The sequence below is a fragment of the Rhinolophus sinicus genome, linkage group LG14 (assembly GCF_036562045.2).
Source record: "Rhinolophus sinicus isolate RSC01 linkage group LG14, ASM3656204v1, whole genome shotgun sequence".
Lineage (NCBI taxonomy): Eukaryota > Metazoa > Chordata > Mammalia > Chiroptera > Rhinolophidae > Rhinolophus > Rhinolophus sinicus.
This window is the reverse complement of record NC_133763.1, coordinates 28,380,325-28,394,758: the sequence shown is the minus strand read 5'-3', so window position 1 is coordinate 28,394,758 and position 14,434 is coordinate 28,380,325. Positions and strand designations below refer to the sequence as shown.

Genomic DNA, 14,434 nt, shown 5'->3' with positions numbered 1-14,434 from the left:
ATTAAATGCTCCCATCAAAAGATGAATGGATAAAGATGTGGTATGTATACACAATGGACTATTACTAGGTATAAAAAATGAAATCTTACCATTTGTAACAACATGGATGGATGGTATTATGCTAAGTGAAATAAGTGATAGAGAAATACAAATACTGTAAGATTTCTCTTATATGTGGAATCTAAAAACCAAAACAAACAAAAAACAAAACAGAAACAAACTCACAGATAGGAAATAAACTGGTGGTTGCCAGATGGGAGCAGGGTTGGGAGGCTGGGTGAAAAAGGTGAAGAGATAAGAAGTACAAATTGGCAGTTACAAGATAGTCATGAGGATGTTAAGTACAGTTTAGGGAATATAGTCAATAATATTGTAATTGTATATGGTGTCAGGTGGGTACAAGACTTATGGGGGGCGATTACTTCATAAGTTATAGAAATGTCTAACCACTATGCTGTACACCTGAAACTAATATAATATTGAGTATCAACTGTAATGGAAAAAATAAAATTTAAAAAAGTGTCTGGTTTTACATCTTACTGTGTGGCTCTGGGGACAGAGATCGCCCAGCTCTGGTCAAGTCTGAATCTTAGCTTGCAGAGGTGCGAGAAGGGGTTATAAAAAAGAAAGAGCAGTCTCCTAGCAAGTCCCATCAACCACACCACCCTGCTCATCCATAGGATAACAATTCTCTGCCAGATTTCTCTGAGATACATGACCATAACTACTGGCTCTGCTTATTTCACAGGCTGTTACGAACAACAAACATACTATAACTGTTATAACTACTGTAACAGTAGAATTGTTTTTATGAGTTTTGTTATGTTAATATCAGCATACTCCTGTAAAATAATTTAAGGAGTTGTAACAGTGATTTTCTGATTCTAGGTTGAATATGGAAAGACTGCTTCTTTGCTGAGGCTAATACTCTGATATGATGTCTTGTCCTGCTGAGGAATCAAATTTGGGGATATGGATGGGAGCATGTTCAATAATGGTTCTACTATGTACCCGTGGACACGGCAACAGAGCAGGTGTACCAGCTCCAAAACCCACACAAAAAATGTTTTTCTCCCCTCAGTGGTAAAGGCTGCATCATTATAAAAAGAAAAGAACTGAGAAGGAAAGAGGTTCTTCATGTTTAATTTTTTACAAGGTAGTTCTGTACGTAAACAAAGTTTTCAAAATAATTAAACTATTAGATTCATAATTTGGCTAAGTATTAAATTTTTTTCAATTTTATAAAGAAATAAAAGCTCCAAATGTCATATTCAATAGCAATACTAGGATACAAAGTAACTTGGCTCCAAATATTTAATGTAATTATAATAATGTAAAGATTTAATTCCCAAATGTTAAAGAAGCACAAAGCATAGCTTTAGAAGACAGACAGATACAATATTAAATAGCATTCTTAAACTTTATATAGACAAGAACAGTCTAATACCCAATAAAGAGACTGTTTTCAACACAGTAAGAATCTGCTCAGGACGATTCTGGGTCTGGCACCGGCTGTGGCTGAGTCGACAGTAGCTCTGCATCCATTTTACCTGCCAATCATCTCTTGTTTTTGACTCTTTATGCAGCTCCTTCAGTAGTTTCATGGCAAGTGAGAAACTATTCTGTATAATAGGAGAGAGAAAATGCACGATGACATAAAAGAGATAATTCTAAAAATATAATTATTTTACAAAAGAAGTGTTTTTTTTAAATTGGTCTGCTTCCCTTTGTGCATGACACAATTCACCTTAAAGCAGCTAATCCATGTCCCTAGTTTAAATTATGTGGATGTCTTTTTATTTATCATGGGGCTATAATTCACATAAAGTGTACAACTCAGTGTCTTTCAGTATATTCAAAAGTTGGGCAACCATCACCACTGTCTAATTTGAGGACATTGTCATCAATCCAAAAAGAAACTCTGTTCATTAGCATTAATTCTCCATTCCCCCTAGCCATTGGAAACCACTTTCTGTTTCCATGGATTTGCCTATTCTGGACATTTCATATCAATGGAGTCAGAAACTATGTGGTGATTTTGTCTGGATTCTTTCACTTAGCATAGTATTTTCTAGATTCATCCATATATAGTATGTATCAGCACTTCATTCCTTTTTTATGGCTGAATAATGATTACATGGAAATACCACATTTCATTTATCCATTCATCTACTGATAGACTTTCAGATTGTTTCTACTGTTTGGTAATTTTGAATAATGCTACTACATGAATATTTGTGTACAAATTTCTTCATGCACGGATGCTTTCATTACTCTTGGGTTTATATCTAGGAGTGGAATTGCTAGGTCAAATGGTAATTCTATGTTTAACTTTTTGAGGAACTGTCAGACTTTTTTCCACATTGATTTTACCATTTTACATTCCCACCAGCAATGTATGAAGTTTCAAATTTTTCCATCTTGTCACCAACACTAGCTATTGTTTCTTTGATTACAGCCATCCTATTGGGTGTGAAGTGGTAGCTCACTGTGGTTTTGACTTGTATTTTCCCAGTAACTAATAGTGTTGATCATCTTTTCATGTGTTTTTTGTTCATTTGTATGTCTTCTTTGGAGAAATGTCTATTCAGATCCTTTGCCCATTTTTCATTTGGGTTGTTTGACTTCCTGTTGTTCATTTGTAAGGAGTTCTTTATGTATTCTGTACAGTAGATCCTAATCAGATATATGACTTCCAAATATTTTCTCCTATTTTTTTCCCATACTTTCTTGAGTGTCATTTGAGGTACAGAAGTTTTTAATTTTGATGTACAATTTATCTTTTTAATTTGGTTGCTTGTTATGTGAATACCTTTTAAATCTACACCTCTAATTCTCTCCCAAGCTTCAAAAGACATTTTCATTAGACCTGTGCCTTCCTCATTATTACCCTTTCAGCCATCCAGGCTAAAAATCTGAGTAATCTTCAACTGCACTGCACCCTCTCCATCATTTCCTATCATCACAGGTCTTCTTGTATCTACTTTTACAGAACATCTCTTATTGGTTTCATTCTCACCACTTTTCTAATTTGAGACTTCATAGTCTGTCTGTCTTTTTTCCTTAGCAGTTAATGTTCCACATAGCTTTAAACTTCACTAGCATGCTTGAAAAACCTTCAATGATTTTCCAAGTCCTACAGGATAAAGTCTTCAGTTATTACTTCAACATTGAAATGCTTTATGATCTATGTCCAACCAGCTATCATGAGATCCCCACAATCTCTCTACTGAGAGCAGACTCTGCAATGCCCAGTTTGTCACTTTTATGATTTTGTTTGAATATATCTTACACCTCTAATACCCTTGTAACCCTCTCTAAGTCCAAATCCTACCATTCCCAGCAAGTCCAGTCCAGACGCCTCCTTCTCCATGAAGCCTTTCTATTGCAGGCAGAATTTCTCTTTCCCTTGTGCTTTCCTAGAATTGTTAACATCTCTTCTTCACCCATCTCATGCTGTTTTTGGTTACAAGTGTAGTTCTTGCTCTGTCACTGGACAGTGATTATGAGGGCAGGCACAATATCTTTCACCCTTAGAATGGTGGGTGCAGTTTCTTAGCTACACCACGATCCTCATCATTATCCAGAATTCCCTCACCACCAAATTCTTAAACTCAAATCATCCCATTCTGACCACAAACTTGCTCTTTTACTCACCAAATTCCTGCTATGCTTGCTTTATAACCTATTTAAGATCTCTGGTAACTTTAGCTGCCTTCTTTGTGCTTTCGCTTCCTTCCATGTCCAAACAAGCAAGCCAATCATTCCCACCATTCTCTTAGCAATATTCTTAAATCATTAGCCTTTAGGTATCATTTGTCAGGTGTCACATTTACCTGGAAAAATGACACTCTGGGTTAATCATAGTGCATGCCTTCTCTGCTCCTACACTTAGAGATTCACTGGAGACAACACCAACCAGGTTCAGTGCTGTCTGACAATCCAATTTTAGTGTGTTGGTCAGCTTTTCCCACCACAGTCCAGAATAATCTCTAGCCTTCTCACGTTCCTCAATTCTCCTTCCTGCTCAGTCTCTGCAGTTGACTTCACTTCCCACTTCTCAGAGAAAACAGATGAGATTTCCTACTCTTCCTCACATTGAAGCCCATTTTTCCTTCCTGACCTCTATTATGATAGAAGATTCACCTTTGCCCCGAGTCCTGTCCCTGCCATCCTCCACAAGGAATCTCATTTCACCAATGATTCCTCCTCTGTATGTCCAATCTCTTCTCATCTATTAGTTCCTTCCACTAGGATTTAAACATCTCCTGTCTCTTCTATTCTAAAACAATAAAATTCTTCCCTGAACCCCACTTGCTCCTCCTTGTCATGGCTTTTTTAGGAGTGCCCTGTGCTCACTGTCCCCATATCCTTACTTTCATCCATTCCTCCATCCACTATAATCTGACTTCTTTTACTCCATTGAAATGGTTTTTACCAAAAGTCAATACCAACCTCCTTTTAAATGTAAAAACACTTTTCAATCTTTTCACACCTTCACTCTCTTTGGTAACTGACACTGATGATTTCTGGCCCCTCCCTTGTGGTCTCACAGTCCCTTGATCATCCTCTAATCTTGTCATTCAGTGTCAGTTCCTTTGCAGTCCCTCCTCCTGTGCTCACCCCATAACTGTTGGTCTGTTTTGGGAACCGTCCCTGGTTACCTTATCCACTCCCGTGGTTTCAATGACTATCTACATGCTGATCACATTGAGATCTCTACTACTAGCATAACTCTTTTTATTCAGAGCTTCAAATTTTTTCTGTACAAATTATCTGATGGAAATCACAACTTGCGTGTCTTAAAGGCCTTGCAAAATCAACATGTCCTGAACTGAATGTATCACCTCCCCCACAAACTACTCTTCCTCCTGCATTCTCGTCCACCCAGATACTCAGGTCAAAACCTGTGCTGTGTATCACACTTTTTCCTCCCAAACAGAACTAGTCACCATGTCTCATCTGAGCAATCCTCCTCCTTTTCCTTAAATCTGTCCACTTATCTCCATTTCCTTGACCTTTAACCTAGATATGGCCACCGTCATGTCTCACAAGGATTATATAAAAGCTTGCTAATCCTTTGCTCTTTCTCAGATCCTTTCTTCTTATTACAACCAGAATACGTTTTAAAATTGCCATCTGATCACCTTGATCGCAGGGTTTTCTTGCACAAAGGTGCACAGCCCTTTAGTAGGGGCTAAAATTCAACCTTCACTCCACTTAGGAAATTAAGTACTCTAGGTCATTGCTGGGTTTTGTATGTTATTCCCTCTACCCTAATTCACCTTTCAGTTCCCAACTTACACATTACCTCCTACTGCAAGAAACTTTCTCTCTTCCCATAAGGCTGGGTCAGGTGTCCATCCCATGTGATTGTCTTTTAACATTATGTATTATAATTGTCTATTTGTCTCTATTTTGTTCAATATGGTATCTCCAGCACCTAATGAAGTGCTTGGTAACAAAAAGAGGCAAAACTCAAATTTCAGTTCTGCTACTTTTGAAGTTTTGAAGAGTATGGGCAGTAAATTAAAATAAACTAAGTTTTATGTCATTTTCAGACTTGAATTATTCTTCTTCTCTCCACCTCCAATACTACTGGTATTGATAGCCATTTAGCCCATATTTATATGTGAATATATTGTTGAAAATTTCTGAAAAGCCAATGTGCTATACGGAAGACTTTTGGCTATCCTGATGATTTTCACATATTTCTAAGTAATGTACTCGTAATCCATTTCTACCCTTCTCCTCTCTCATCATGCTCCCCCTGAACCCCAGTTTGGAGAACTTTGAGCAGCAGTAGGGAGCAACCTTTGTCTCTCCATTGAAAATGAATACCCTCATAGAAACGGCACCAGTGAGGTGGTCTTCTTGAGTTCTCCTCTGGAACTTACCACAAATTGAACACCTATAACCCATCACAGGACTCTCTGCTCATCACACAGAACAGCTAAGAGACTCCTATGAGGATTACCTGAAGGTGGGCAAACAGGGCTATTGGGAGAAGAGAGAAGGGAGAAGTGTGGAGACTGGCCCCCATCCCTGGCTGTGGAGAGGCGGGGCCCCAGGACACAGACAGCAGATCGCAGCAGCCAGGTGTGCGCTCCCTCCCTGCACTCCACAGTCCTGCCGAGAGGTCAGCATATAGGACAGCGGTGCCCAGGGTTCAAGGTAGAAACCTCAGCTGAGAACTGCAGCGGTGCTCTCTCAGTCAGACAGAAAGCAAAGAAAACAACATACCTAGACCCCCTCCCCGCACTCTCCCACAGCTCTCCTACCCTCACCCTTCCAGAGCTTTAAGCTGGTCCCAGATCTGGAAGGAGTAGAGTCAGATTACAGAGGAGCTGCAGCCCTCAAGAACTGAAAGGAGCTGGTTTGCAGCTGTGACCTAGGGAAGAGGCTGGGATGAATGTGACACTGGTGGTGGGCTAGCCAGAGAGACAAAAGCCACTGACTGCCTACCCAGCCCACACCTTCTCTGGGCGGCTCCCCGGCAGGACAATTAGAGCTGGCGGCTGAGACACATGCAGATGTCAGCAGCATCTGGCAGAGGCAGCCCTGGGCTTTCAGAAGCTTAAAAATCTCTCGCCCTTCACAACCCCTGAGGGAAAAGGTGCCCTAGGAGACCTGCACACAGGGAAGAAGTGCACCTCCCGGTGGCTGGCTGTGGTGCTTTCAGCACGCGTTTTGTGCAGGCGAAAGCAGAAACTGCACTGACTTTGTAAAAACTACCAACCATACCCATCAAGAACTGCATTGCCAGTGTCACTCTGGGTACCAGGCAGCCAGCTCTGCCTCTACAAGATGCAGAGGAGTTTTTGTACAGCAGAGGATAACCTGGAGATAGCTTGGTGGACTTAAGCCAAGACTGGTGCTGTTTTTTAAATTTTTTAATTAGTATAATTTCTTTTTAGTCATATGTATGTGTGTGTGTGTGTGTGTGTGTGTGTGTGTGTGTGTGCGTGTGTATATATATATATATATATATATATATATATATGTATATATATATATATATTCCCCCCTTTATCTCTCTTTTCTTTTTTCTTTTCCTTGCTCTACTTTTCCTCCTTCTTTCTATTTTTCTGTATTGATTTTTTTTTTTTTGGGGGGTTGTTTTTCGTATTTTTGAGTGTGTTAAGTGTTGGTTGTTTTCATATGTGAGTGTATTTTTGTTGTTGTTGGTATTGTTGTGCTTGTTGGTTTGTTTTGTTCTGAAATTGCCCTGCATGAGGGCCCAGCCCAAGCGTCAAGAGAATCAACACACCCAGAGGCCAACTCCACAGCATTGCTAGGTTTGACCTACAAGTGACAGACCCAAAGGGATTTCTCTACAGGCACAAGAGCCCATAGGGGCCAAACCTCATATGAGGGGCCCACCCTCACGCAGCAGCTCATAAACTGTGGGCATAGCCAATTCTCACAGTTAGTCAGCCTGGGAGTCAATCCCACCCACTGACAAGCCAAAAGCAATTAAAGTTCAACTTCAACAGGAAAATACACACAGCACAAGGGACACCTCTAGAACACATGCACAGGAAAATAGAGAGGCTGTGCAATTCAGATATAAAGGACACACACTACATAAGTCCACCTAGTAAAATGAACACCCTGACTTCCTGCTGAAAAGTCACATGTACCCCTCCTTAGCTGTGTGCCTTAGATGGCCTCTCCTGCTGCAATCAGAACTTATGAGACAGTGGGAGACAATGGCTGGTGCCTTCTGGGGGAAAAGAAAAAAAATTTTTTTATTAGGAATTAGTCAGAGAGAAACTATATATAATTCCTGGAAGATGTGGTGTGGAAGAAGATATAAAACATCCACATCCATTTCCAACAATGGAGGCTGAGCATGGAGCTGCCAGAGAATGCCGCTATGTAGAATCTGAGGACTTGAACCAATACGGTGGAAGAGAGAACCAAAGGAGAGAAAGAAGGTCCTTGAAAGCTGGCTGCTTTAGACTTCACATTTATGGGTACTGATAAATAGCCTTTATTCATTTAGGTTGCTTTGGGTTGGATTTTCTATTATTTGTAATATAAAGATTCATAACTGATACAACACCCATCTCAAAGACAGATTTATAAATGAGCATTTAAACTTACAAGGACGAAATATTAATTATTTCTACTAGAATAACATTCTTTGCTTTATAACAGCAATCAATATAGGGTCATTAAAAGAGCAAGCTCCCCTAAAATATTCAAATATGATTTGATAAATTTAAATAGTTATATGCAGCTTTTAAGCAAAGAATAATTATATTAATAAAGAATCTTATTATCAAATGATACTTTTCCACAAACTAAACCTCAATATAATTTGTAATCAGCTGGCAAGCATTCATTTTTGTTAAAGAATATCAAACATATTAGGTTTATTTTCTTTTTCAATAAGAGAAAAATAACCATTTTGAAATGATTAACAAGTATATAAAAACTTTAAAGGCTATCTGGATAATTTTAAGTAAGTGTTTCCTTAGTTTACTTTCTGATACAGAGGAAAAATACTAACAACTCAATTATCCTAAAGATTCAGATTTTAAAGAAAAGCTAAATTTAAAAAAAGCTAATTTAAGAAACGTCTGTGATACAATAGAGAAACATAAATATGAGTACCTACCTGCTTTCTTGCACTCTCTACCATCTTCATTTTCATGGAAAATTTACAGCTCTTAACCAGAGAACAAATATTTTCTTCCTGCTCCTGTACCTCCATCCTGTCGTTGGAATCTCCATCTCCATCCATGTTCATACTATAATCATCTGGAAGAAGAGTAAGTTTCTCCTCTATTTTACTAAGAAAGAAACATCTACACAAAACAAAGAAGAATGAGAATTAACACCTCATGAAAGAAATCTCTGACATACAGGAAACTACGGAATAGCATTCACAGACTTAGAGTTTTGCTCATTTTTTGGACTGTAAATGTACACTGTAGGCACTGGATTTAATCTCCATTTTAATTAACTAATTCTTTAAATATCACCAAGGATATTTCAATGGAATTTTCCAGATATCATTTATTGCCTTCACCTCCACAAAATAAAGCCTTTAAACTCACAATTTTCTCTCGTCATGAATGGGTAATACACTCTGTGTTGGGTCAAAAACCATTTTCCTCCTTATATCTCCCAATCTAAAGACCTATTCTCAAAGGTGAAAAATATAAAGCAGCAAATAGGTTATAGTCACTGAAAATATTAAAAGATAAGACTACATTGCTACGAAATTATTTTTATTTATATAATAATTTACATATGACTTTGTTGTAGTGCTTTTATTTTAATTAGTTCCATTGTCAGTAACATGAGCAAAGGACCTTAACACACAAAATTCACCCTTGATCAAAAATCAACTTACTTTCTGTTCATCCAGGAACTAATTTCAAGCTAGCATGTCTCATATATCTTTTTCTTTTGTTTCTTAGGTCATTCCAAAGATACAAGCCTCACTAATGATCTATCTGGTTCTGTGATCCTCACCCCTATGCAACACACAAGGGCCCCCTCCCTCCCAATAGCTGCTACTATTTTTTAACCTTTCTGTTTTTAATTGTAAGAATAAACAAGCAAAAGTGGTATAAAATCAGTACTTAATAAATATTTGAAGAAATAATTAATGAATGAAACACGTTATACCACCAGTATGAATTAAGTGCCTACGCTCAAAGAAAGGGGAGGTGGGACAACAAGGGGATGTGGATAAGCTTTCACAAAACGAGGTGGACTTTTTCCTGGGCTTTGAAGAATGTATTCAATTTCCAGTGGTAGAGGAGGTTAAGAAAGTTTCAGATAGAAGGAACAAATTAAACAAAGGTAGAGAAGTCTTATAGTACATAACATGTTCTTGTATCAGATTGGGGAGAATGGAGTCAGGAAAAGAATCATCTTTCTAAAAAAATAACAGAGTTCTGGTTCTAGTGTGAGTCCCCTACAGCCCACCTTTCTGCTGATAAAAATTAGAAACTCTGGATAAAACACAAAATACAACCACCGAAGAACTCTGAGAGTAAATAAAAAAGCAGACTTTATGTGCAGGGAAGTCAAAACTGGGAGAAAGTATTGCTATTGGGATGAGTTTCCTATATTTTCTTTCTTTTTCCAGTTTTTCCATGAGAGTAACAACACTTGGAGAGTGGTGTGGCAACCTGAGTAACTAAGATTCTGGATAGAAACCCTATTGCATTGTGTCTAGAGAAACCTGGAAAGCTTAGGCAGACCAAAGATTATAATGGGAATCCTGGAGGGGGAAAAAGCCATAGAAGGGATCCTTTTATTCTGTATATGAAGCCACAGTTTTCAGTTTACCTGGAAGTATGCATATGCAGGACTGATCAAAACAGTTAAAGGAAAGGGTTGAAAATGGAACTGAAATTTGAACCAACAAAAGCAAGACAGAGTCTACTATGCAAATCTAAGTGGGATCATTGCTTACTAAAGTAAAATAATCTACATTCTCCTGAGAATTAGAAAAGAACTCAGAGTCTACACGAGATAATATTCACAATTTTAAAGACACAACCCAAAATTAACTGATATACAAAGAATGAGGAAATCGTATCCATTGTCAATGGAAGACAGTCAACGCATGCCGACTCGAAAATAACCCAGATGTTGAAATGAAATGATCATATAAGGACCTTAAAGCGGTTATTTTAACTATACTACAAGAGGTCAAGACAAATACACATGATAAATGAAAAGGTAGGTATCTCAGTAAAAAGTATAAAAAGAGCAAGATGGAAATTTTACAACTAAAAAACACAATACCTGAAATAAAAAATTCACTAGGTAAATTTAAAGAGGAATGAAGACAACAGAGAAAAATGACAGTGAATTTGAATACAGATCAATAGGAACAAATTAACCTGACAAATAAAGAGAAAAAAGACTGAATAGAAATGAACAGAGCTTGGGGTGGCTGGTTAGCTCAGCTGGTTAGAGCATGGTGCTTTTAACAACAAGGTTGCCACTTCAATCCCCACATGGGCCACTGTGAGCTGTGCCCTCCACAACTAGATTGAAACAACTACTTGCCTTGGAGCTGATAGGTCCTGGAAAAACACACTTAAAAAAATAAAGTTAAAAAAAATCTTAAAAAAAGAAATGAACAGAGCTTAAGGGATCCAGGGGACAAAGTCAAAAGGTCTAACATACATGTAATTGGCATCCCACACAGAAAAAGAGAAAAATTGTGGCAAAAAAGTTTTTTGAAGAAACAATGACAGATTTGTCCCAAATCTGGTGACATAAATGTACAGATTCAAGAAGCTCAGTGAATCTCAGACAGGACAAATCCAAAGAAAACCATACCTAGACATATCATAATCTAAACACTGATAACCAATGATAAAGAAAAAAACATCTTGAAACCAGATAAAAAATATAATACATCACATACAATTTGAATAATCATGACTTTCTCTTCAGAGACTTGAAGGCCAAATATACTGCTGAGGAGGAAAGGGGATCCACCCAGAATTCTATATCCAGAGAAAACATTCTATATCCAGGAATGACAGTAAAATAAAGATATTGTCAGACAAAGGAAAACTAAGAGAATTCATCACACACAGACCTGCACTACAACAATAGCTACAGGAAAATTTTCAGCTTAAGGGAACTATCAGAGGAAATCCTGGATATTTAGAAACATGAGCATCAGAAATGATACGTATAAGAAGAATTTTTTCAAGGACAACCAAGATTGTGCAGTAAGTAAATGCTGTTTACCTTCTCTCACAACCACATCAAAATTACTCTGAGGGGTGCCAGATAGCTCAGTTGGTTGGAGTGCGTGCTCGGCAATAAGGCTGATGGTTTGACTCCCAGAGTGATTCCCCCCCAGCAACTAAGATTGAACAAGGCACCTTGAGCTGAGTTGCTGCTGAGCTGCCGAGGGGCAGCCAGGTGGCTCAGTTGGTTAGAGCGCCGTGCTCTCAACAAGATTAATGGTTCGATTTCTGCAACGGATGGTGGGCTGCTCCCCCCTGCATTAAGATAGAAGATGGCACCTTGAGCTGAGCTGCTGAGGGGTGGCTGAATGACTCAGTTGGTTGGAGAGCGTGCTCTCAACAAGGATGATGGTTCAACTCCCGCAGGGGATGGTGGGCTGTGACCCTGCAACTAGGATTGAACATGGCAACTGGATTGGAGCTGAGCTGCGCCCACCACAACTAAGACTGAAAGCACAACTTGACTTGGAGCTGATGGGTCCTGGGAAAAAACACACTGTTCCCCAAAAAAGTCCTAGAAATACACACTGTTCCCCAATAAAGTCCTATTCCCCCTCCCCAATAAAAATCTTAAAAAAGAAAATATTACAACTAATCTACAAAACAACCATTATTGAGAATTTCTTAAAATCAAGCTGAACTGAAGGCTTTCAACTAAGGACTTGCAGTAAAAGCCACCTCCAGACTGGTGGAAAGGTCAGAGACGTGGCACAGGCTGGTCTCACACCCACGTGTGACCATTAAAGATCGGGAGGGCTATTTCGGCTGTGGGGGTCCCCCCCATCCCCTAAAGGCGTGAGAGATCCCAGCCCTACCCCAGCCCAGGGTTCCAGTGCCGGGGAGAGAAGTCCCCATAGTTTTTGGTTGTGAAAAACAGCAGATTGTGACTGAGTGAGACAGTGTGGCTGCACTCACAGGCACTCCTCTTAAAGGGACTGCACACAGACTTACCCACCAACGGAATCACTCACTCTGAGCTCCAGCGCTGGGGCAGCTAGAAAGGCAGCAGGTACATATGGTGGGGAACTGAGTTGTCTGGCTGGGGATGGGGCCTGGAGAGGCAGCTTTCTCCTGGACAGAGCAGCTGGCGAAGGCGATTGTTTCTTTGTTGCGCCCTCCCCCTTCCCAGCATGCGAACACAGGTGGCCGCCATTTCTGAGTCTCCGCCATTCATTTGTCCTGTCCTGGCAATTTGAGACCCGTCTCTGCCCAACTTTTGGGCACACTCAGATTGCGTTCAGTGGCTTTTTCATGCAGACCGTTTGCCTTGGCTCAAGCTGTTTCCTAGGGTCTCTCAAAGGTTTGCGGAACCCAGACAAGCAGCACCTGGCTTGAGCGTGTCCTATATCTCTGGCTGAGCAGCTCTAAGCTGGCACTAGTGGCATCTGGCCTTGGTTAGTGACTTGGCTTCTCAAGGCGTTTCCAGGCACAACATGGGCAGCAGACATCTGCAGATTTCTTTCTGGCTCCTGCTAGGTGGCCCCGGGTAGGGCACAGGCTGTGGCTGAAGTAGACCGACAGCAGATCCCGTCCAAGGTGGTCCTGGGGTTGGTGCCCCCAGTGGCCAGCTTCAAAACGAGCTGGAGCATCACCTAGCCATCTCCAATTCTAACACACCCAAGGGGAGGATTGGGCAGGCATAGAGCCCTGCTGACGCAGATCCTGCTCTGTAGGATCAGACCCTGCACAACAACTGTTCCACTGTAGTCAAGGCCAGTCCTCACAACCAGTGAGTCCAAAGGTCAGTCCCTCCCACTGATGTACAGTTATCAACCAAGGCCCAACTACAAGAGGAGGGCACACACAACCCACACAAGGGACGCACCTGGAGAGCATGGCCCAGGTGACCAGAAAGACTGTGCCACTGAACCCCACAGCACAACTAGTACATAGGGCCACTCTACTAAGACTGGAAGACATAGCAGCCCTACTTATACATAGAAACAATACAGCCAAAATGGGGAGACAAAGAAACATGTCCCAAATGAAAGAATAGAACAAAGCTCGAGAAAAAGAACTAAGTGAAACGGAGATAAGCAATCTATCAGACGTAGAGTTCCAAACACTGGTTATAAGAATGCTCAATGATCATATAACAATGGAGATTGAAAACATAAAAAAGAACCAGTCAGAAATAAAGTATACAATAATGAAAACGAAGAATATATTACAAGGAATCAACAGTAGATTAGATGAAGCAGAGGATCTAACCAGCGATGTAGAAGATAATGTAGCAGAAAACACCCAACCAGAACAGCAAAAAGAAAAAAGAATCCAGAAAATTGAGGAGAGTTTCAGGGGCCTCCAGGACAATATCAAGCGTACCTACATTCACATTATATGGGTACCAGAAGGAGAAGAGAGAGAGCAAGGAATTGAAAACCTATTTGAAGAAATAATGACAGAAAACTTCCCTAACCTGGTAAAAGAACTGGATATACAAGCCCAGGAAGCACTGAGAGTCCCAAACAAGATAAACCCAAAGAGGCCAACACCAAGACACATCATAATTAAAATGCCAAAGGTTAAATACAAGGAGAGAATATTAAAAGCAGCAAGAGAAAAGTAGTTAGTTACCTACAAGGGAGCCCCCGTAAGACTGTCAGCTGATTTCTCAACGGAAACTTTGCAGGCAGGAAGGGAGTTACAGGAAATATTCCAAGTGATGAAAAGCAATGACATACAACCAAGAC

The 14,434-nt window shown here is 39.9% G+C and overlaps 1 protein-coding gene across 3 annotated transcripts in view; it reads right to left on the bottom strand.

The window, feature by feature from the left end:
* PRKDC (protein kinase, DNA-activated, catalytic subunit) overlaps window positions 1-14,434 on the bottom strand; it is a 270,539-nt gene that overhangs the window by 45,164 nt on the left and 210,941 nt on the right. For all 3 annotated transcript variants that reach the window (XM_074318994.1, XM_074318995.1, XM_074318996.1), the window contains exons 69-70: window positions 8,627-8,816; window positions 1,448-1,622 (exon numbers count right to left, since the gene is read on the bottom strand). In XM_074318994.1, the coding sequence (XP_074175095.1) occupies window positions 1,448-1,622; window positions 8,627-8,816 (365 nt within the window). The remainder of the gene's footprint in view (window positions 1-1,447; window positions 1,623-8,626; window positions 8,817-14,434) is intronic.